Raw genomic sequence first — 25,366 nt, forward strand, 5'->3', positions numbered from 1 at the left:
AGAATGTACACTTTTCCTGAAAACTGTAGGACTGACTGATCAACTTCAAATATGAACATTGTTTAAAAAAACACAGCAGATCAGATCCATATAATTATATCTAATAACAATAATATCAAAAGAGCCAGAGAAAATATCATTATTAATTGATGAGGCTTTTCTCCCTAAAGTAAATAATTACAAAAACTTTAGATTTAAAGGACATAATCTTACAGTACAAGCCCATATATTAATTTTCTAAGTCCCAATGACATGCAAGCACTAATTTTCAAGTTTTCTCACGCAACCTCAAAACAAACAATACAAAAAACCACCCAAGCAAATAGAAACCAAAAGCATTCACCTCTGACATGCAGTTATAGAAGCCTGTTTAGAATAATATAGAAAAGAATATGTTTCTACAAAGTTATGGTTGAAATTTTAAATACACACACACACAAAAAAAAAAAATCAAACAGTTCCCAATTTTTGTTCCCATCAAAACCACAGTTAGGCCCCATGCTGCTAAATTCATGTCATAAAATATATGAATTGTTATAAGAATTACAGATGCAAGTTTAAATTTCCTGACTTTTGTACATTAAAATCTCAATGTTTTTGTTGCACTAACTTATCTGTAGACTTTTTTGTATAATCTACTTGATTAAAAAAACGTGTGCATAGAAACCCCTTCAAATATTTATTAAACCCATTTATACATGCAGTATATCTGGAGTTGCATACACTATTATCTTAGGCCTTGATTCTGCAACCAGTTATACACACGAGTTGCCCCATTAAGGTCAATAGGATGGGCTTGTGTGCACAAGGTACTGCATAAACAGTTTGCGGGATTCTGGCTTTAGTAGGAGGTCATGTACTATGCAGTTCACAGTTTTCAAACGTAATTACTTCAAGACCAAATTTCTTCATGTGTGAAAAAGCCCTTGTCCTCAATGAAGAGTCAGACCATGGCAAATTTCAATTTGTAGACTTAATAATTTAAAAAAAAAAAAAAAATCTGAACAGATGTGTGTTAAAAATACTTGAACACCACAAAAGGTTGAAAAGACTTTTAGCTTAGTAAAATATAAAAGAAAGATAATATACATATGTAAAGGGCTGTTTTGTGATGGTGGTTTTTAGGAACAGTCATGGAATGGTTATAATGGAAAAAAAGCAGACAAAAGACCCTTTTTTTCCTGCAGTCTAGTCCAAATAACTGCGATTCTGTCTGAACTGTGATAACAGTAAATATTTAAAGCACAGTAGTTGTCAAATTAATTTCAAGGTTATTTTGTTTTAAAAGTCTTTATTGTCTTGAGCGAAAGGAAAAAACTCAATTTCTGGAGAAACTGAGTTCAGCACTTTATATTACTACGACATTAATGCTGAGCTCCTGCTCCCTATTAACCTTCCATGTAGCCCAAGGTTTCAGTTGGCAGACTTCAAGTTGCTCAGTGAAATCAGTTTAGTGTTATCACATCCACCTGCCACATGGAAAAGTCTCAAAATGGTTAAAAGTTACGTTGTTTTTTTTAAAATATAATGAAATCCATGACTACTGTGATAGCCATGACAAGCCTTGCTTGTATGAATAAACACACCACTGTCAGTTACCCTAGGCAAGATAAATATTACAAGGGCTTTCAGTCATCAGCAGGATCATGTCAAATGTTAAATAATGGAAGCAAGTACATTGAGAGAGCTTTTATTCCTCTCTCTAAAGCACTGACTAGAAGCAATTGCTGTGGACAGGACACTGAGCTAGATGGATCAGTGGCCTGTTTCAGGACAGAAATTGCTACATAGCTGTTTAATAGAAGTTTCTCACTGCAGTAATTGAAGCAAGGACACACTGATATGAGAAAGCAGATCAGGAAACAGATTACTAGAAAGGGCAACCCCTTGATGCATTAAATAGATTTAAATTGTTCTTCTGTAAACTCTGACAACCTAAATACTCTCTTATCCTCTGTATGCATACCAAGACTCCCATTACATTTAACATTTATGCCTGTGCTTGGAAAACAGACTCTTAAAAATATTAAAAGGGGTTGGGTGGAGAGCTTCTATTCCAGATGAGCCTTCTGTGCTCCGGTTTCACATTTAAGTTTCCCTTGGGTTCAGAGTCATGTTGCAGATCTAAATATAAAGTATAATATAAATAAAAACAAACCTAAAAAGGTTGTTACATTATCCGTGTTTTTTGCAGTGTTCACCTCCAGCACAAAGTCGGCATGTGTACTATACCCAAGAAGTTCTGCTACTTTTGCCCTCAACGGAAGCAACTGCTGAAGAATTTTAGCGTTTTCCTACGAAAAAAAAGGCAAGGTTATGATGAACTTAAAACAACAAAATTCATATGATCGAAACAATAATTTGAATAACATTTGAACTAAAATAAGCAACAGCAGACATTATAAATGAAACATATTGAGATTATTATTCAAAAATGTCAAATAAAAATGTATTTTTGGTAGGATTGCTTAAATTTTTTATGGTACAGTATCTACAATTTGATGAACAGTGGCCAGAATCCTGATTTTTCCAAGCAGTCTGAGTCATTATCATTCCTTCACTATCATTCATTTCATTGAAACCAAATGGCAACAGTTTCTTTTTAAGGTTACAAACCTGTGCACTATGAAAAGTGTTGTTTTGGTTTTTTTGTCAATTAGAAGCTAAGTAAAATTTATAAATATATAGTGGTGGTGTGCATTCCAAATGCAAAGAATTGATGGCCAGCATTTGTTAAAAGTAGTGGAGGATCACCTGAGTGGAGAAATTGAGAATGTTTCTACATTGCAGCTTCCATTTTGGAGGAGTGAGATTTCTCAAGATCAGAAGGAAATACTTTTTAAAGCTATTTTTAGGACAAGTTCAACTATGGGCCTGTCAGCCTTGAATGTGTATCCATTTACATATGCTAGATATGTAGCATTCAATTCTTAGTGCTGTTTTATCTTATCTTGTATTTTTCACATTTCCCGGGGTGTCAAGTACAAAGGCTCACTAAGGCTATTGTTCTCTAATGAAAAGTTGGTACAATTGTCTGAATGACAATTCTTCTACTCACTTGCCTTTTCTATTTTTTGTGCTTATCCAAAGGTGGGTTTTATTAACATCAAATATATTATTTGCTAAATGACGTGCTTTTTTATAGAACAACTGCTATTTAGCTGGAAAGTAAATATGTCTATTACAAATTATGTTTTAATCAACAAATACTCAATCTTTTTCATTAATGTGTTTATTCCACACTCACCTTCTGCATTTAATAATATAAATGTATGCTTGTATAGCACCTTTTATTCTGAAGGATTCCAAAGCATTCCAACATAATCAGCGACTGAAATGCAGTCACTTCTGGGTGAAAGGAGGCAGCAAACACAAGACAGAAGTGTGGGGAGGGAAATTTTTGATTAAGGACATATGGGCAAACCCCTGCTCCTATTAATAGCATCATCAGAACTTCAATGTCCTCACAGAGAGAGCAGTAGTTTTTAAATTTTCATACAAAAGAGCCAACAGAATAAACTACATGGAACCTGAAGATATGAAAGGCAAAATCAATGCTGACAAAATTTGAACCTGTTGTAATAGTACAAATTCCATTTAAATGTTCTGTTCTAAATATAGAAAATTTAAAGATTACATGCTGTGAGCTCCTTCCACTGGAGGAGGGAAGGGAAGCTCTACAGAATCATGTGGGTTTAGCTCTTAGAGGGGAAACCAAAAGGTGTACAGGTCAGCCTGTTAAGCGTTTGTTGATTTACTGCAATAACCTGCTACCTTTGTTTAAAAGTTAAAATAAAATGGTTAAGAATGGTTAAAAATGCATAACAAGTCTGAGTTGATGTGTTAATGAGTTGATGACTGGGGGACTTAATGAGTTGTTGATTTATGTGTTAATGACTGAGTTGCTCAGTTAATGAATGAGTAACTCAATTGCAGAGGCCAGCGGCTCCTCCCCCCAGCACACAATCTCTGAGCCGCTACAGCTAGGCACTCAAGCTCTGGGGGAGGGGGATGAGCCAGCCCAGCCCTCTTCCCCCCCATATTTGAGCAGCTGCCGCAGCTGGGGAGCTCAAAATCTCAGGAACAAGCATTTTCCCCCTCGTTTAAATGTTTGATGAATTTACTAAACGGTGAGACTGCTGCTCCCTGTTTAAATGTTTATCCTGTTACATCCCTAACCTGTAGTGCCAGGGGGGCTAGACTGTACCTATCTAATGTTTGCACCACTAAGCTATCCCCTGTAGCTCAGTCAACAGAAGAATCCTTTTTTCATTTTTTCCCCCCACACCTCCTTTCTCATTCCCCATGCTACACCCATCTTATCAACCATAGAGTATGTAGCTGGAATCATTTTGGAGCTCACGACTTCTATCCTTTAAATGGCAAAAGAGGAGAGCAGTATAAAGTGCCTCTTAGCAGTTCCACTCAGTACTTGTCTGTGGAATGAGAAACTGAGGTCTAGATTCAGGTTCAATGCCAAGTTTTAGAACCTTATTCCTATTTCTACTAAGAGGTTTTAAAAATATTCTAGTAGGGTAAAGGGACCGTAAAGTGAGCATAAATTCCATGCCAACTTTACTGCCCATTTACACTGCCAGAGCGTTATCTAGAGTTTTAGGCTACATCTCCACTACTGCTTATGTTGGCAAAGCTTATGTTGCTCAGGGGTGTGAATATTCCACCCTCAAGCGACATGAGTTACACTGGCATAAGCGTTTGTGTTGGCGGGAGAGCTTCATCAGATGCGCTGCAGTGGCGCAGCTGTATTGGTATAGATGCACCACTGCAGCGCTATGTGTGTAGACAGACCCTTAGTGAGAGACTTGGCACTGAACCTGGATCTTTAGGCCCCCAGTAGCTCATTCCACAGACCAGTAGTGAGTATAAGTGCTAGTGTCAAGCCTCTATCTACAGCAGGACAATGCCTAATGCTAAAATTATGTTGCTGGGCTGGCCTGGACTGTGACTATATGATAATTTGTTCTAGAAAACAGGACGTTCCCTATCACAACTTCTTCCTGCAAATATAATGTGTAAAGGTTTGAATACTGATGAATAATGGCAGCAATAGAAAGACATATTCTTTCCATGAAAATACCTTCAATAGCTCACATTTGTGTTAATAAGAGATATATTCAAGTACAGAGAGAAGACACGCTATGCTACTATACTACACACTGCCACATAACACACCTTTTTGAAGCATGGTTCCTTTTATAAGATCAGGAATACAGAAAAGACTGAAAAATACAATCTTCTATGATTTCATGTTTATCATGAGAGCAAAGTGGAAAACAATTAAAAGCCTGCTGGCTTCAAAAAGGAGAGATTTGCAAGTAAGTAAACAAAGACATTTTAATGAAAATCAAATCAAAGGAGAGAGAAAAAAAATCTAACCACATACTAAATCATGACTGTATGGAAAAGATGAACTAGCTTACTGGAACACAGAATGAAAAAGCAGTTTACTTGTGAGGTTGTTTATTAATATTGCATGTTATGCTAATGTTTCTAGATACCAAACAGAACTTTAAAGAAGTTAATTTGATCCTACTGGTAAATAAATCTCTTAGCCATGTTTTCCAGAACACTATGTAAGAATTTATTATGAAAGTATAAAATAAAAATGGGATGAGTGGCCACATACTTTCTTCAATTTTACCTCAAGAATTTGTCATTAACCTGACTAAAACTAACATTTAAAAAGGTTATTTACAGAATTCTCTTTTTGTTGGAGACATTGACATACTTATAAAAAACTAAAATCTCTATAGATCATGAAGATTAGGATGACTGTATTAGAGTACATTTTGTGGGCAAGTATTTGGATAAGCTAAGTAGCTGGGAAATCAGTTCATTTAGATATGTGCACTATTTATTTTAAAACCTTGTGACATGTTTTACAGACTTTGCAATGTGAACAGAAATTATGTGTTTACTTAAAAGTAAAGTTGTTTGGAAAGGGAAAAAGATAGTAAAATCTAACTGGGTAGAATTTCCTGCTTAAAGTAAATTCTTAACAATGCTGTCCAAGAAGATTCTTTAGACAGTGAATGAATGGAAGCAGCAGACAGACCAGAACTGATTTTTATGTAGCAATAATCTACACCTGAATAGCCAATAATGACCTTCTTTTATTAATTGTATTGAATTACATTATTAGAAATTGTAAGGTAATTGTTGATTAATACATTTTTTTGGATCTATTACCACTACAAGCCACACTTAGAATTCCATAGATTAAATATCTGATGTACCTCCTTGCATCTTGTGTTAAAGGCAGTTTCCATTTTTCTTCTTGTTTCTGGAATGCAGCATTTTTTCATAACAGAAAAATAGTGGGGATACTTTAAGGTAACTTTATATTTGTTCTTTTCAGTCTTCTCTAAACTATTAATAAAGTCATCAGGAAGGGTTTCTGTGGAATATAAATTAATGACAACATTTAATAAAGGATGTTTTCACGTATAAATTATTTTAAAAAATATCAGAACAATGTTTAGTGGATCAAAAAGTATTGCATTTGTTTTACCACAAACCAGTTTAATATAAGAACAAAGGTCCATATGGCCCAGAATCCTGTCTTCTGAAAATGGCCAGTGCCATATGCTTCAGAGGAATGAACAGAACAGGGCAATCATGGAGTGATCCATCCTCTTGTCATCCACTCCCAGCTTCTGGCAATCAGAGGTTTAGGGGATACCCAGAAATATGGGGTTGCATCCCTGACCATCTTGGCTAATAGCCATTGATGGAGCTATCCTACATTAACTTACCTAATTCTTTTTTGAACCCAGTTATACTTTTGCCCTTCACAACATCCCCGGACAACAATTTCCACAGGTTGACTGTGTGTTTTGTGAAGTATTTCCTTACTTTTGTTTTAAACCTACCATTTATTAATTTCATTGGGTGACCCCTGGTTTTTCTCTTATGTGAGGAGGCAAATAACACTTCCTTATTCACTTTCTCCATGCCATTCATGATTTTACAAACTCTGATATCCTCCCATTAGTTATCTCTTTTCTAAGCTCACCAGTCCGTCTTTTTAATCTCTGCTCATCTGGAAGCTTTTCCATACTCCTAATAATTTTTGTTGCCCTGCTCTGTATCTTTTCTAATTCTATTGCATCTTTTTTTAGATGGGGCAATCAGAACTGCACACAATATTCAAGGTGTGGGTGCACCATGAATTTATATAGTAGCATTATATTTTCTGTCTTATTATCTATCCTTTTCCTAATGGTTCCTAAAATTGCTAGCTTTTTTGACTGCCACTGCACACTGAGCAGATGTTTTCAGAGAATTATCCATAATGACTCCAAGATCTCTTTCTTGAGTGCTAACAGCTAATTTAGGTCCCATCATTTTGTATAAATAATTGGGATAATGTTTTCCAATATGCATTCCTTTGCACTTAACACTGAATTTCATCTGCTATTTTGTTGCCCAGTCACCTAGTTTTGTGAGATCCCTTTGTAATTCTTCACAATTTGCTTTGGACTTAACTATCTTGAGTAATTTTGTATTGTCTGCAAACTCCCCCACTTCATTATTACCCTCTTTTCCAGATCATTTATGAATATGTTGAACAGCACTGGAGCCAATATACATCCTTGGGGGGTCCCTGCTGTTTACCATTACCATTGTAAAACTGACTATTTATCCTCTCTTTTGTTTCCTATTTTTAACCAGTTAGTGATCCATGAAAGGACCTTCCCTCTTATCCCATAACTGCTTGCTTTGCTTAAGAATCTTTGGTGTGGGACTTTGTCAAAGGCTTTGTGAACATCCTAGTACACTGCATCCACTGGATCACCCTTGTCCTTATGCTTGTTGTCACCCTCAGCAAATTCTAATAGATTGGTGATGCATGATTTCTCTTTACTAAAGCCATGTTGACTCTTCTCCAATATAACATGTTTGTCTATGTGTATGATAATTCTGTTCTTTACTATAGTTTCAACCAATCTGCCTGCACTGAAGTTGGGCTCACCAGCCTGTAATTGCCAGGATTGTCTCTGGAACCTTTAAAAAAAGCATTACATTAACCATCCTCCATTCATCTCGTACAGAGACTGATTTAAGTGATAGGTTACATACAACAGTTAATAGTTCAGCAATTTCGTATCTGAGTTCCTTCAGAACTTTTAGGTGAATACCATCTGGTCCTGGTGACTTATTACTGTTTAAATTATCAATTTGTTCCAAAACCTCCTCTACTGACACCTCAATCTGGAACCATTCCTCAGATTTGTTACGGCAAAAGAATGGCTCATGTGGGGGAATCTCCCTCACATCCCCTGCAGTGAAGACCAATGAAAAGAATTCATTTAGCTTCTCTGCAACAGCTTTGTCCTCCTTGGGTGCCCCATTAGCACCTTGATCGTCCAGTGGCCGCAGTCACTGTTTGGAGGGCTTCTTGCTTCTGATGTACTTAAAAAAAGTTTTGCTGTTAAACTTTTGTACTTGACTTGCCAGAGATTATGCTCCTTTATATTTTCCTCAGTACAATCTGACTTTCAATTTTTAAAGGATGCTTTTAACTGCCTTTTACATTCTGCTGTTTAGCCACAGTGGCATTTTTCTGTCCTCTTACTGGTTTTTACCCCCCCCCCCTTTTTTTTTTTTTTAAGTTATACATTTATTTTGACCCTTCATTATGTTGTTTTTAAATAGTTTCTATGCAGCTTGTTGGTATTTCACTCTTATTACTGTTCCTTTCAATTTCCATTTAAGTAGTTTCCTCATTCTTACGTAGTTCCTCTTTTTGAAGTTAAATGCTACTTTGGGGTGTTTCTCCCCCTGACAAGGATATTAAATTTAATTGCATTAGTGTCAATATTACCGAGTGGTTAAGCAATATTTAACTCTTGGACCACTTCCTTTGTTCCATTTAGGATTAAATCAAAAATTGCCTCACCACTCAGGGGTTCCAGGACAAGCTGCTCCAAGAAACAGTCATTAATGTTGCCTAGAAATTTTATCTCTGCATCCCATCTTGACATGACATGTACCCAGTCAATATGGGGATAGTTGAAATCCCTCATTAATATTAGTTTTCTGTTTTTGTAGCCTCTCTAATTTCCGGGACCATTTCACAATCACCTTCTTCATCCTGATGAGGTAGTTGGTAATATATTCCTATTGCTATACTCTTGTTATTCAAGCACAGAATTTCTATCCATAGAGATTCTATGGATAATTTGATTCATTTATGATTTTTACTTCATGTGACTCTATGCTTTCTCTCCCATATAATGCCACTTTCCTCAATGCAAAGACCTACTCTGTTATTCATATATATTTTATACCCTGGTATTACCATGTCCCACTGATTATCATTGTTCCACCAAGTTTCTGTGATGCTATTACATTAATATCCTTGTTTAATAACAAGCATTCAAGTTCACCCATCTTAGTATTTAGACTTCTTGCACTTGCACACAAGCACTTATAAAATTTGTCAATATTTAGTTGACTGCCTTCATGTGAAGTAATTGAATGGGACTCCTTTTCATTTGACTGTTTTCTCTTCAGTTCCTACCTGTAGTTTATCAGTTTCCATCCTCTTTTTTTTTAACTAAGATGTAGAGTACCCCCTGTAATAAATCTGCTCTTAAGGAATATCTCTGCCAAACCGTTCCTCTGCACCTGTCAACTTTTCCCCAGATCTCAGGTTAAAAACTTTACAAAATACAGCCCTAAATGTTTCAGTTAATTGCTAATGCCTTTTTTAAAATCAACTCAGAAAAAAATTAAATTATGAACACCTCACTTGTAAGTAGCAGAAATATATTTAAACAGGACAATCCTATTTTAAAACAGATTATAATTTTAAAAAGCTCTAATTTTATTCAACTCATAAAATACATTTCACAGAGTAACCTCCAAAACTGGGATCACCAAATCCTTTATGGAGACAGTGAATCATATGGTAAACCGAAAATGAAGGCTTTAAAGTAATATTTAAATCAGGGAAGTAACTTAACATACTGAAGGGCAGAAAAGTGTTTCAGATAGATGGAACACCACAAATGGAGTGTGATGCTCAATGGTGGCAAAATGAAGGGAGAGGGTAGAGAAAGGCAAAGATGGGAAGAGTGGAGTGGGCTGACAGGGCAATAAGTAATGGGAGGCCTGAGAGATCAGTGGGAGCAAGTCCATGAAGAATTTTTAATTACACAAAGGCAATCCGGAATTGGATTTGGAGAAGGATAGAAATCCAATAAAGGCTGTAACAGTGTTACAGTTTCATTTCCTGGATATGGCAATTTAACCTTATCTAAGAACCCCACAAAAAGGATTCCTGAAATGTAACTGCAGTTTTAAAGAAAGAGAAATACAGTACTCACGAAGTTCATCCTTAGAAAACGTAAGAAATGTGTTTTCCTCATTGAGGTTTTTGTTGAAGTCTATACACAGTTCACTCAATTTTTTCTTCATTGTTTTTATTTCCTATATTGAATATAAATTGAACTGACCATCAAAATACAAAATTGTAACCACTGCTGCCCTACATGTAAAAATAATTTAACTTTCTCTAAGATTTTCTTTCACCCAAATTTATATGTTAGATTAGAAGTATATTTTCTTAACTCACAATGGATTGGTCATGTAAATCAGTGGTTCTCAGCCTTTTTTAATTTGCGGACCCCTAAAAATTTTGAAATGGAGGTGCGAACCCTTTTGGAAATTTTGAATGGAAGTATGGACTCCTTTGGAAATCTATTGTCTGTATATATAGCTATTCAGTCAGTTTTTAGTCTAAGTCCTTTGCAGAGCCCTTTTACACATTCTGTGGAACCACAGGGGGTCCAAGGACCACAGGCTGAGAACCACTGAGGTAAATAATGCTCTTAAATAGTTTTATGTATTAACACTTAGTTTCCCCCCACTTCTCTCTCTCTCATTTAAAATATCTAAATTTAATTTTAAATACAATTTTTTATTGTATTTCAATGGGAATTGCTGACCTAAAAATAAAAATAACATAGCTCCAAAAGGAGCAGAAATAGAGACAACAAAAGTGTGTCAACAAGCAATTGAAACATTAAAGAACATCTAGATTAGGTTGGGACCGTTAAATACCTGGCAGAAGGAAAATAATATCTATGAAAGAGAACAGCATTCCAAAATCTTTTCTTAAATACTAGAAATTGGATATCCATGAGCAAAATATTTTGATCTATCGGGCTGACTTCTGGAGTGTACTTGCTTTTTACTACGAAGTTAATTTACATATAGTTTGTACACATTGTGATTCATTTATTTCTGTTGCTGGTGAGATTTTAACATTAGTCAAGATTTTACTTAAGTCTGAGTTACCAACAGTCTCCTTACATATACTTTCTAATGATCTTCCAGAAGCATCAGGAACCTTAACATAATGTAAACAGGTATAATAGAGATTTAGGATTCTGTCAGCTAAAGGATTTGCATTAGGAACAATTATCAGTGAAAGGCAGAGGGCCACTTCAGATTCACAAGCCTGTGTTAAATAGTGATACAAGGTAGGTAAGGTAGTATCTTTTATTGGACCAACTTCTGTTGGTGAAATAGACAAGCTTTCGAGCTTACACGGAGCTCATCAATTTTGGGGGGCCCAATTTTGGAGGTCCTAAAGGGGCCTGACTTTTAGGGGGTGCTTTTCACTTTCTGATAATCAGGCTCCTTTTAAACTGGCTCCAGCTCGTTACTCAGGAATTCAAAATCATTACTTTACTTTAAAAAATATTGGGCTTATTTTAAAATCTTTGTTTTCTACAAATCATCATTACTTTCTCTAGGAGTGTAAGGGTGGCCCTAAGCAACACTTAACTGAGACCTGAGCACATAAGCACAAATATACACGTAGGAAATTCTTCATAGCAGTAAAATTATACTTTCTTCATATTATAAATATAGGAAACCCATACACACATTCTGTACTTCTTTGGGAAGATGGAGTCCATTCCTTTTTCCCATTTTAACTGACTTCTCTAAGTATCTCTTAACTTCAGGCTTTAGATGTCCAAGATCACATGTCTGCTGAAATATATGATAATAAACATTTATTTCACGATACAGCATTAGAAACTTAAAGTGTTACATAGGTCAGAGCAGATCTGTTCATTACTTTCATAGTGCTGCAGCACAGAAATGCCACCAATATCAATTGTGCAGGGCTTTTTAAACAGTTATATGATGCTATAGTGTTTTTATGATGCACCACCAATTAAAGTAGATGAAGACTTTCTTTTACCGAGCATTAGAATCAAAAGTCTGCCTAACTGGCTCTGCAAGAGCAGAAGAATAGTCTTTGTATATTCTTAACCAGAAGTAATGTATTTACACACCAGACTAGTGAACATTTCCTTTTGTTTACAGTACACTGTACTCGAGTTATCTCAGTAGAAATAGCTTTTAATACAACGTATTTTTAACCTTTGCCACAGATACCACTGAGTCTCAGGACTTACAAGAATTAAAAAAATGATTAGATATGCATATGGATTAATGAAAATGTTCACAATTACATTAGATAGGATAAAATATATAAGGCATATAAACCCCTCATCTTTCAGAGCATAAAACAACCACTAACTGATGGAACAAAGAAACAATCTCCAAGACTGGTTATTCCATTATGGTAGTTCTTGCATCTTCTTCTGCTGAAGCAACTGACCTCTGAAAGAGACAATATGTTGGACCTGACAGACCACTGGCCTGATCTGGTATGGCGATTCCTATGCAAGTTAGTCCCTCACAAATTGACCAACCTATAAAATTTTACTTTCATTCATTTAATAATGCTGTGTCCTAAATGTTAAATAATGCTAAGAATGATCTAATTAAAGTTTAGTTCTTTTCTACATAAAATTAACATTCCTCAAAAAACAAAAACAAAAAAGATATAAAATATACCTATACAGACTAAAAATGGCTCATTTGGCCAGAGTTCCATCTGAAAGTACCTTCAGAGCATGAGCATTATGAGCTCTGACTTGTCTAAACTAAGCTTCAGACAACTTACTCTCATCCAATTAACTCTCAACCAGACATTAGTAAAGCAAAGAGAGTACTATCTGAGTGTGATGCAAGAATCACAGAGCTGCATGCCATTCGGACACTAATGACTGCAGATCAAATCATCACACTGTCTCTCCTGGCAGCCTCATGGGCATGCTGAGCAGGAAGAGTGACAAATTAGAATCCTGCAGGACTCCACAACAGAAATCCTTGAAACCAAAATCACCTTTTATGATCGTTGTGATGACTCAAGAGCAATAATGTCTAACTCCTATCACAAGTGACTACAGTCTGCAAGTATCTACATGGGGAACAAATATGTAATAATTTAGCAGAGAAAGGGTTAATATGATCAAATGGCTGGAAGTTGAAGCTAGACAAAATCATTCTGGAAATAAGGTATACATTTTTCTAACAGTGAGCATAATTAACCATTGTAATAATTTACCAAGGGTTGTGTTGGGTGCTCCATCATTAATAATTTTAAAATCAAGATTGGCTCTCTTTCTAAAAATAATGCTCTAGGAATTGATTTGGGGAAGTTCTATGGCCTGTGCTATACAGGAGGTCAGACTAGATGATCACAGTGTCCCTTCTGGCCTTGGAATCTGTAAGTAGTTTGACAAAACCTAGTGATCAGTTACACCAAAGGTTGAACATCTAACAGAATCAGTATAGCCACCTAACCTTTGTTCTTGGCTGGATTATCAACAAACAGGTCTGATGCAGTCTCTATACCTTACCCAAGTTGAAAGCCAACCTGACAGGAAAGAATTAGAAAATCTGAGGATGCCAGATGACAAATTTACCATGCCTCAATCTTCCCTAAAAATGGAAATGTAGAGACACAATAAACTGATGATACAGCTAATGTCAAAAGATAGCTTCATAACTCCTCTGTTTGATTAAAGCTATTGCCCTGCCATTCCCTAGGGGCTAATTATAATCTCAACCAGTAATCCCTGCTTGATTTTACTAGCCAACAGGCTTAAAGGTCCAAACCAGGTCAAACCTCCTGCAACACTTCTAGTACTTCAGTGGAATGAAAATGGTCAAAATTCTGCCTAAAAGAATGTTGTGTTTAACCCATTTAAACATAGCAACATGAAAGCATCCACTATATTTTGAACCATAGAAGAGGCTCCCTATCAACTGATACCCTTTTCTCTCACACAAGATCAATGAGACTGTTAATCACTGAACAATATCTGAATTATTGAATAAGGATCCAGAAGGTATGTGATCTGCTCTCTTAAAACCATATTCAGGAAGCTGGAACAAAGAAAGACTGCTTCCTTTCCCTGGGTGATTTGGTAAGGATTGGGGGAGGAGGACATGATCCAGGGCCTTGATCCTGCTTGTGACAAGCTTTAAAGGGAAGTTCATGACATTACAGCTCAGACTGCTGTACTGATATTTGTAACCATTTCCAAAACCATGCATTTACTGGTACCCTCCTCTCCAGGACTCAAATATCTAAGCCCACATTTCATTCCCTATTGGACACAGGTTTCTCACAACCATGGTCACTACTGTCATCCTGTTCTTTAGCATTCAGTGTTTGGCCTGGTCTACACTTACCAGTCGGCAGCAGTCGAAGGGAGATACTCAAGCTAGATAGAGTAGCTTGCATATCTTCCGTTGACCTACTAAATTCTGATTAGCATCGCATCCCCACTACACTGTACTGAAATGCCCTCCCATCGACGCAATGCTACCCTTTTCTGGGGGTGGATTTATTCAGTCAACTTCTGGATTGATTGAGAGGGTCTCCACTTCCGTTCAGCTGATCCCAGAGAATCGATCCTGCAGCGCCAAATTTGCCACTATGAATGAAGACATATCTTTTCTCCTTCCACTTGTCATATGTGCTGGGATTCCCTTTATGCATCGCTCTGTTTTAATTTCACTTTTCTAAAAACAAAAAAAGAGAAGATTCCTGCCACCAGTCCTTACTCCTACCCATCTATGGGGTAAAACAGAAAAGCTTGGAGGCACAGTCCACCTCAGATTTAGTATATTATGTTATAGTGGATCTGTTAAACATTAATGGAATTACTGCGAGTTATGCTTCTGCCTGGACCAACATTATGAGGATTTAAAAAAAAATAATCTGAAGAACTATTTCAGTTTGTAATGAACCTAGATTTCTAAGACATTAGGCAGATTTAACTCAGTTTAATTCACTGAAGATAATCCATTTAGATCACTAATGCAACTTTTACTTTTTAATACTCTCTTTTTAGAAGTGTCTTATTTTAACCCTTTAAGGCTCTCTAGGCTCATTAGAGGTTGATCACGACTACTGTAGGTTACTGTAGCGAGAGCCAAGGATCTATGAACAGTTTGGTTATATGGTATGCCCTTCACTGTGACCATAATTTTATTTGCATTCCCAGCACTTTGTTTCTCTATTTTAATGTAGAAGAATAAGAAGCTTCCTGGAGAGCAGGTGATGATAGCAGCCTTCTGCTGACAGGAGGGGGAATTAAAAACATTGGTGCATACTTCCACCACATTCCCTAAAGGTCAATTCATACACTTTTATCTCTCATTATGCAATAACTGCATGGGGTAAGACTTAAGGAATACTTCCCAAGAATAATGAAATAATAGAAAAATTACTAGCCCACTCCTTATAACCCACAAACTCCCCACTTTGCTCTTGGTAAATATTGTTACACAGAGATGACTTGATTTTACAAACATCAGTGAAAATGGCTTCAACTGATGCTAAAGCACAACCATAACAAACAGTGCATATATACTTGTACAGATCCCCAAATGTAGGCAGATTTCATGAGCTACTAGAAATAAAATAAAGGACATGGTGTAGTATAGCTATAAATACGAGAACCAGGGTCTTTGGCTACATGAGAACCTCTCCTATTTATCAAACATTTATTGTGAAGAAAGAAAAAGCCATTGCCTGGGGCTTCATTCACCAAAATTGGGATTGCCCTTTTAAAAAAAGCTATTCTAAGTGTATTAACCCAAACTGGATAGAATGTTAATATTGTAGTAACTATTGGATGGCAAATGAAACAAAATTTAATCGTTGGCTTTTAATACTAAATGGAACACTTTTAATGCTAATAAAAATTCTAAACAATGCAGCCCCCTAAATATTGTTGCAAGAAAGCCTTTTAAAAGAAATAAACAAAACAAAGAAAAAATTAGGGGGTCTGTGAAAGGAAGCATGGAGGAAAGAAAAAGAAAGGGCACCAAAAAGAATCCATTCTTCTCCAGAAACATCTTATGATCCTCACAATTTTTCAGCTTCACAAAATAATGTACTATGGGCATTACCTCCAGAAATCTCTCAGACCTGCTTTCATGTTATTTTGAGACATAAAAATATTAGATTTTGATTCTTAATTATTTTTAGAATTTTGGGTTTTTTTTCCCCTCTATGGGGAACACACCACAGTTACAAGTTTTTTTTTTCAGGGCTAACTTCCTTATGATGTGAGAAGCATAATTGGACAGGTATGAAAGTGACAAATGCAGAAGACCCTCATTAGCATTTTTTATTGTGTGATTTTAAAGCCTAATGCTAATTCTTCTGTTAGATATAGAAACGGAAGTTGACGAGTAGAAAAACAGGAGTATTCCAATGTGTATAGGGACACAGTTCTCTTACTACAATTAAAATTAAGGACAAAAGTTATAAAATATCATGTTGAATTTGTTAGGCCCCATGTGGGATTTTTTCTTAACCCTATTTTTTCTTTCACCCTATCAATCACTTCTTAAAACACACTTTTAAACAGAAATATCACTACGGCTGCATTGAAGATGTCTAACGCCCCATTCTGCAAACATTTATGCACATGCCTAACTTTACGAACATGAATGGGATTATTTATCTCAAGTGAACTATTCATGTGTTTAAAGATAAGCAATGGTGTAAGAGTTTAGAGCAATCATGGACTTAATGTGTTATGGTGTGAATTTTGAACTTCTAATTATTAATGATATTTCACCTCACTCAATGTTTCTCTGATGCACAATTTTTACAACAAATTTGAGTACTTTACCCTACATGAATTTTCTGAGTTTTTCAGGATTAAGGATATTCATTTTTATACATCACTTTGCTGATATTTACATAATATAATTGTTATTTAATATTTCAACCACCATAATATTCCACGTATTGTGTGAACAAGTCTTTAAGGAGAACTGAGAAAAGGAGAATATGTGGAATATTGGAAACTAGGGTAATAGCAACTGTTTAAAGCAGACTGTTTTCTAAGGATGTGTGGGTGGGGAGGTTTGGTTACATTCTTATGCATGCCCCTGCTAGCCAGTGTGTTAGGAATGGTAGGCTTAATATTAGTGCTTCATCTCACACATTAATATTCAAAATCTATTATAAACACCTATATTCAAGGGTTCAGATCACTGGAGTAAAAATTTCCTATAGAAGGAGATCTGGAATATGCTCTACAACATAAGCCTAGGATGGAATTTTTTCCTTAATATTTTGAAAAAGCTTTTTGATTTGATTAGATATAAAAAAACCCTCATACATGCTCCTCCTCCAATATTTTTTGAAAATAAAAAAGTAATTTAGGAAGTAACAAACATGGTAAATAACTTTAGCAAACTCAGGCCTGGATAAGGGAGTAAATATGTGCCTGGGGTCAGAGAGATATAAGAGATTCTAGATGTTAAGATTAAACATCCAGCTTTTGATGGGATACTACCATAATAAATAATATGAGAGTCCAAGTGGCCCTGGTTCCAGTGTACTGTTAACTTGGCCCTAAGCAGGCTCATGATGTTTAAATTAAGTATCCATGATTTAGCCCTGAAAATTCCTAATTTGATAGAAATACTACATTGAAATAAAAGAGGCTGTCTTATTAAAATGGCTACCATGGTTTCAATGGTTTTAAATCAGTCTTCTGTTAGAAACTCTACTCAAAAAATCAGGCGCCAGGTGTAATTGAGGAAACAATCTGAGTGAACAGAGGAGTCTTGCATCATAATCTAGAAGCGGCAAGACTCAGCATGGTCTTGGTGGAAGCAAATTACACAGCCTCACATCCTCCATAGAAGTGTTCTTTTCCCAGACATTGTGAATTTTAGGAGTGTTCAGAGCTGAGATCTTAGCCCAGGTCTCAGATCAGTGTTAAATAGTTGATTAATAAATATCTGCATATTGTTATATTATTTAAATAAAGGGGAAAAAATCAAACTAATTTAAAGGCTTAACAAAAAAAATTAGAAACACTATAGTATTCTGAAATAGATGTAAATGACGAATATCGTCACAAAGGAAAATGAAATAGTAAGAATAGCAAGACGAATAGAAAAGAATCCTGTTGTTCAACGGTAATTATTGTAGATACTTATATTTAGTTTTCACAAGTGACTGCTAGAAATGCCTGTAAATTTGAAGAATTATTTATATTACAATAGAGCCCATAATGTACACATAAGGTAAATAACATAAAATCACATTAAACAGTAAACACATATCAGACTTATTTAATTCATAGTATCAGATATGTAAAAACCTGAAATATAACATGAAACACTACATGCCAACACACAAAAAATGAGCAAAATATTTTAGAATGGAGCTGTAAAATATCAGGATGTTCTCACATAAACAATGTGGAAATAACCAAATAAAGGAAAGCAAGTAGGGGAAAACATGCTTGGAAAGCATGGAAATAAAAGATGATGGCGGAATTACCAAATACTGTGTTCATATGTTACTGCAAATATTATCAAGATTTCCAGGCAGTATTACAAAAAGAAAGTATTACAGCACTGAAAGGTACAGCTCAGAAATGATTCCAGCAGGCAGTGGTTCCAGTGTGTTTTATCAGTTATGTGGAACAACAGTAAGCACAATGACTTAATAGGCACAAGATTCACATATGGAGCAGGGACAGATGAAAATGTTAAAATTATTTGCTTAAATATTTTAAAATTAACTACCTGGAGAATGATAAGCAAATACTACTACATACATTTGAGTAAGAAAAATGAGGCCATTACATTCCATTAACAGTAAATTTTAATTATTATTTGTTCAGTTTGAATTACAAAATTAATAATATACACTTAATTAAACTGTAAAATTTATGAAGGTGCTCACTTGAAGGATGAGGCATACTATGAAAACACTTTAAAAGAGACTAATAGCCCAATAGTAAATCCAGAGTATTTTATTTGCATCAGCATTATTGACTTCTAAAATAACTTTAAAAAACAAAACCAAAAGATTCAAAAATACTTAAAATAAACTGGTTTTGTTAAAGAACTGAAGAATGAAAATCAGACAGTTAGAGAATGAGGGAACAACAACAACACAAAAAGAAGCCATTCCTAACTCCAATGAATGTGTGTGTGCACAAGCGTATCTGGCATACCAGCAATACTGAAGTGAGGAGGTGCAAGGTTTTTCCCAGGTTTCTAACTTAAAGAGGTTTTCTTTAAGCAAAGTCCTTAGGTTTCTGAAGCAAGAGAATTTAAATGAGGTCCCTGATGTAACACATACAATACCGCTGTATTGAGTTGATAGTGGATTTAACAGTAACTGAGATTAATGAAGTGATAGCGATATTGAAAAGCACAGCCCATATTGATTTATTCAAAAAATGTTTCACCTGTGGCATTTTACATATTCCTCTACAGATTATTTTTAGTAATTTTCATTGTAATTTACCTGTAAATAAACCATCCTCTGAAACACATCTTCTCTCATGCTCATCTCCACATCAAAACAAGAAAGCCTTTTGTCAGCTTCTGTGCTTGCTGAGCGCACATCTTTGTTGGAGGAGACATGCTGTGGAAAATCTAACATGCTTCTTTCCACTGTTACAATAAAAATAAATTTTAAAAAATGAACTGAGTGCTTACAATGCGGTCAGTCCATGTTAATATTTTTCAGGATGAGGAACTTTCTAGGTACAGACAAGCTATTTTAGTGAATGTTTGTTCTTTTTAGTTTTTATACAAGCTTTCAGAATCAAATTGATATAAACACATACCTGAAGCAATGACTGATTAAGATTTATAGCTAATGAATTGATTATAGATTATGTAAAGAATTAATACAATTATACACATAGCAGCAATTACAATTAGAACAAATGCATATTTCACTGGTACCATCCATTATCAAAGTCTAACTGCCTTGGCAAACGTCCCCACTTTAATAGTTTCACAAAGTCAATTTTGAGTTAGTAATGGCTTAATATAGATATATTCAAAGTACTAGAGTAATTTTATGTTTTAAAATTAGATGAATCTTTTAAACATATAGAAGGTAGACATTTTAAAAATCAATTATCAGATTCTTCCTCTAGAATATTGGAAGTAGCAAGTTTTGAATCTTTACAATTCTCCCTAAAATTATCCAAAAATTGGGAGGAGAGAATACAGATATGAGTAAGGTTAAGATTCTGTAAAATTCTGTAAAAAAAAGATTTAGTAAAAGTCAGGGACAGGTCGTGGGCAATAAGCAAAAATTCACAGAAGCCCGTGATCTGTCCCTGACTTTTACTAAAAATACCCTGGGGGAGGGCAGTAAAACAGAGCTGTCGGGGCTTGCAGCTGCTCCAGTCCCACTGCTGCTCCTGTGGCAGGGACTGATTGCTGCTACTCCAGCTCCAGGGGGGCTGACCCTGGCTGCTGCTGTGACAGGCCAGGGCCCACTGGTCTGGCAGGCCAGGGCTGGCTGCCGACCAGCTGTTGGACGGCCACTGTTTCCTGCCCCGGGGCTGACAGCTGCTCCAGCCCTGCCCCAGTAGTAGTTCTGGAGGTTCCGAAAATTGTGATCTTCATGACAGAATTGTATTCTTAGATATGACCAAGTCCTTCTATTATTAATCAAAGCAAGCAATACAAAAACTGAGGAAGATGGTGTGTGATTATTGTGGACTATTAGAGATCACTAGCTGAGTAACACAATTTTGAATGGAAATGAAAAATAAACTAAATTCTCAGCAGTGCTGTCATGCCCTTGTACTCTTATACCAAAAAAGTAGTTGAAAAGACTAACTGGATTAATTGATTAGGATTTGATTAAACCTAATTATAGTTTTCTCTTCAAAAAAAGTGCAAACATCCTGTATGTTACGTTTTGTTCAAATATTTTACACAAAAGTGTAACAAAAGCTTTTTGCCCTTGAAGACTGTTTATATTATGATCAGATAAAGGTTCTATAGATGTAGAGGTTACTTGTTTACAGATTTTAAAGTGAACCAAAAAAGCTTTGTAAAAAACTAAAATTCTATACACAACTCAACACTGTGGTATCTTGTCTCTCTCTCAAAATTATAGGATGTACATACGAATGTGGTTTGCTCTTTCCTCCAATCTGTAGGGACTGAACTTTGTTTGCTTTTCTGGTGTTATGGTAGGATGGTTCAAATTCATTTTACATTTTGTTCTGAAGCTGCTGAGGTGTGTGGTCATCTGGGTCTTTTCTGAGAATGATTCCAGGTTCATGGGCCAGTTACTGGGAAAGCTCTCCCCCCTGCACATGTAAGTGTAATGTTCAAGACTGACAGTTCCAAGGTTCTAATGGAATGCTGCTGTTGTGGGACATCGTCACATCCCATGAGGTGATGCCTCAGAAAAGTGCAAGCAGGCCTGTGTAGAGCTTTGAAGGTTGGACCTCAAAGGTTAAATCTGAATTAGTATTCTGATAGGACCCACAGAAGAGAGAAGAGCACTGGAGTGATATGTACTTTTCATGGCCTCTGCAGCTGGGCAGATTGCTGCTGCTGTGTTGCTGAACCAACAGTAGCTTTTTATTTATTTTTTTGTTTTTATTTTTAACTTAAGGATTGTAGTTTTAGTCCTACATACAGAAAGCTACAATAATTCAGGCTGGAAGTCATGAATGCATGATCACTGATCATCACTCTGGCTAAATCTAAATCTGACAGGAGGCTGTTTGGATCGAGATCACCAGTCTTCTTGCCAGCTGTAATTGGAAAAGCGTATAATAACCATGGTTATGGTTATTTGGTGCACAGAAGCTGTGAAGAGTCTAAGAGAACAGAAAGGCTGCAGACTTAACAGAAAGCAGATGCCCTCACTGGAGGAGGATGTTAGAAGGTGATGAGATCTCTGAAATGCTTCCCTTCCCCCACTAACATAGAATCATGGAATATTAGGGCTGGAAGGGACCTCAGGAGGTCAGCTAGTCCAACCCACATCACCCCCTCACCTGATTTGACTTCAGATACTGGTCTCACACAGGCCCTGGAATGGCTGAAGGAAAGTATTGTTTATATCTGAAGTGAAAGTAATTGTAAAGCTGTGTGTCATATGTGTACTGCAGATATTTTAGTCCATGCTGCTGTACAGCGCACCCAAGTGGTTCTATACAGTTATTGAAAAGACTGGAGACAGGACAGGTCCCTCTGAGACTTCACAGGCAAGGACTTTGAAAGTGGAGGAACATATGTCCATCATGACTCTCTGGATGCAGTCAGAGAGAAATGAGTGAAGCAATATCAGCATAGACTTGCTAACCCTTATCACGTCTCAAAGACAGGGCAGAGGAATTTCATGGCTGACTATAACAAATGCTGTGGAGAGGTCAATAAATGAATATCCCTTCCGATATCTCTACTTTCTCTAGCTAAGAAGGGCACAGATCAGACTCACAGGTGGTAACTGCTTTTGCTGAATTGCTTCCAGAACTCTCTTTTGTGTGGGTAGGATGATTTCAGAGAAGGAAGGTATTAGAGTCCACATACTCACCTGTATACTCCACTTCTATATTGGCCAAAGCCTGCATAGTGTTCTCATATGTTACTTTTTCAAAATCAAGCATTCCAACATTGTCATACACTTGCTTTGTTTTCATGATCAGCTCATCTGTTCTGGTTCTGATTTGATCTGGTGACAGGTCCCATTTCAAAAAGTTTCTGTCTGATGCTGCGCATGAAGAGGCCTTGAGATGGGTAGTAATTTCTGTTCCTAATGTCATTCTCAGGAAAAGCCTTGGACCACCAACTCTGAAATTTTAAAAATGAATTTTGGAGATTAACAATCTAATTGAAACAAAAAGTGTATTGTGAATTATTTTTAAAAGAACATTACTTTTTTGTATTAAACAGTATATTTAGAAACACGAACATTTTCCTTTTTAGGTCTATCCTTTCCTCTGCAGGACCCTAAACAGTTGTACTGTTTATTAAATAATTCTGTATTTTAAAATAATTCAGATGTCTGTCCTTTTTTTCCCCTCTGCTAGGTCGACCTAGTGCCATCTAATATGTATGCAGAAACAGAAATAAAACCTTTTGGTTCACCAAAAATAGACAAAATAGTTTTTCCTTAGAAGAAGATTGAGTTGTTATTCAAAACATCAGTTACTGAAACTCCATGGAAACAGACAATAGTGTTCTGTATTTTGAGACAAGGAAAAGAGAACATGCAGTGAAATCTAAGTTATGAAGACTAATAGTTACACGCAATAACAACAAATGGCAAAAAACATTTAATTTGGAAGTATAAATTAGAATAGATAGTTTTATACTTACATTGAATGTCTGCTGTGCTTCAGGCCATGAGAACAAATTACCTCATAGCCTCCTGCTTCAAAATTTACTCTTCTAACTGTTGCTAATCTCATATGACTATTTCCTACTGTTTTGCTCTGTTACTGGAAAAGGTATGAAGGTTTCCCATATTTATAAACAACCACTGAGTTCAGTTAATAACTCTGATTAATTTAGTCAACTATATTACAGGCTTGGTTAGGCAGAAAAGTTTACAAAGGATTTCCTACAGTGCTTGGATCAAAAAATACCTTTTCACTAACAATTACAACAATGCACGCAGCCATGATTCAGCAAAATGGAAGAAGGGGCAATTTCAAAAGAAATTTAGAAAAAACCACCTCCCCTGAAATTTTTAGTCACCAAAATATAGAAAGAAATAAAATGTCATCCCTAAAATTCAGTTATTGATCTTCCTCTACTCCCAATCACCCGCAGGAATATGTCTTTTTTTCCTTTCATTGCATTTCACACATTTATGACCTACTTGACAGCCCACTGAACTGGGACTCAGGAGACCTGGGTTCTATTCCCAGCTCTGCAAGTGGCCAGTTGGGTGACCTTGGGACAATCACTTAACCTGTGTCTCAGTTTCCATATCTTTAAAATTGGGTTAATGACACTGACCTCCTTTGTTAAGCATTTTGAGATCAACTGCTTGCAAGTGTGACATAAGAGCAAATTATCATCATTGCCATACTCCCAGAATTTCGTCCATGTTCTCTCTTTCCTTTGGGTTTCTGTGCATCTCTTTCCTTCTCCTTGCTGTTTTTGTCCATGCTCCATCCTTTTTTGAATCTACTCACTCGCTTATCAATATTGTTCAGCACGCATCCCATTTTCCCCACACACATCAAAGCCCTTTGAGTTCTGCAGTCGCCCAAGTGTGGCTTGCAACCCCAAATGGGGTGGCACAATCAGCAGATGGAGTTGCGTCCTCCATGCTGTCTGGGGTCCTGAGAGGAAATAATTCATTAAAATGGGGTGGAACCAGCAAAAAGTTTAGGAACCCCTGCTGTAGCTGAAGAGAACTGGAGTAGCTCCTTTTGCAGACCATCAGTATCGCTACCCATTTGGCTGGGAAAGGTGTAATGGGAGACTCCTAGAGAAATGGAAGATGCTGTCTCCCTCAAAGGATGGTGTCAGTAGAGGAGTCATCATAGTCTTTTTTTGGGGGAGGGGAGTCCCTGTTGCATGTGGTGGGTTTGGGGGTTTGTTTGGGTTTTTTTGGTCTCTTCTCTCTTCTTCCCCTGTTTTTCTGTTATTTTCAACACAAGCCTGCTCTCCTTTTGTTTATCTCTCTTGCTTTCCTTTAGCTGCTCAATTCTTTTCTTCACCCAGAGCACCTCCAGGCAGTGGATAATCACATCTGCATATATCCCCAGCTGTATCAGAAGTAGATGAGTGAAACTAACTAGGAGCTGAGTGAGTCTCATCAGTTGAATTATGCAGCTGCTTCCAGCTCCATGGGAGAGGTGCTGTTTTGTGAACACAGATCTGATTATACTCAGCAGGATTCTTTACAGTGGTACTCTGAAAATTCACAGCAGTGTATTAATAGGAAAACTCAGAATCCTCATGTCCAACTTTAACCCAGAGTTAATTAACATCTATCTTTAAATAGATAGGTAAATATGGACATATATTTTGCACAAACCTAAACATTTATATCTAATGGATAGTGACAAGAAAGTATGCATAGTACAGCAAGCACTAAGCCATAAGTATGGAAGAACTAGAGACAAGGATTTGATAAAAATTGTATTTTGGAGCAGAGAATCAGAGCTAAAGTTTGAGGAGAAGCTGATTC

At 36.3% G+C, this 25,366-nt stretch overlaps 1 protein-coding gene across 2 annotated transcripts in view; it reads right to left on the reverse strand.

Annotated features, from left to right (window-relative positions):
- The window catches only part of NLN (neurolysin), a 70,554-nt gene that overhangs the window by 16,477 nt on the left and 28,711 nt on the right, over positions 1-25,366 (reverse strand). The window contains exons 2-7 of one of the 2 annotated variants that reach the window (XM_067568856.1): positions 22,754-23,010; positions 19,700-19,848; positions 11,923-12,027; positions 10,356-10,458; positions 6,258-6,418; positions 2,159-2,294 (exon numbers count right to left, since the gene is read on the reverse strand). In XM_067568856.1, the coding sequence (XP_067424957.1) occupies positions 2,159-2,294; positions 6,258-6,418; positions 10,356-10,458; positions 11,923-12,027; positions 19,700-19,848; positions 22,754-23,010 (911 nt within the window). Of the gene's footprint in view, positions 1-2,158; positions 2,295-6,257; positions 6,419-10,355; positions 10,459-11,922; positions 12,031-19,699; positions 19,849-22,753; positions 23,011-25,366 lie in introns of both variants that reach the window. The other variant, XM_067568855.1, reaches the window with a different exon arrangement.

The sequence above is a fragment of the Emydura macquarii genome, unplaced genomic scaffold (genome assembly GCF_026122565.2).
Source record: "Emydura macquarii macquarii isolate MOO-44397 ecotype Brisbane River unplaced genomic scaffold, CSIRO-AGI_Emac_v2 contig_2897, whole genome shotgun sequence".
Classification (NCBI taxonomy): Eukaryota; Metazoa; Chordata; order Testudines; family Chelidae; genus Emydura; species Emydura macquarii.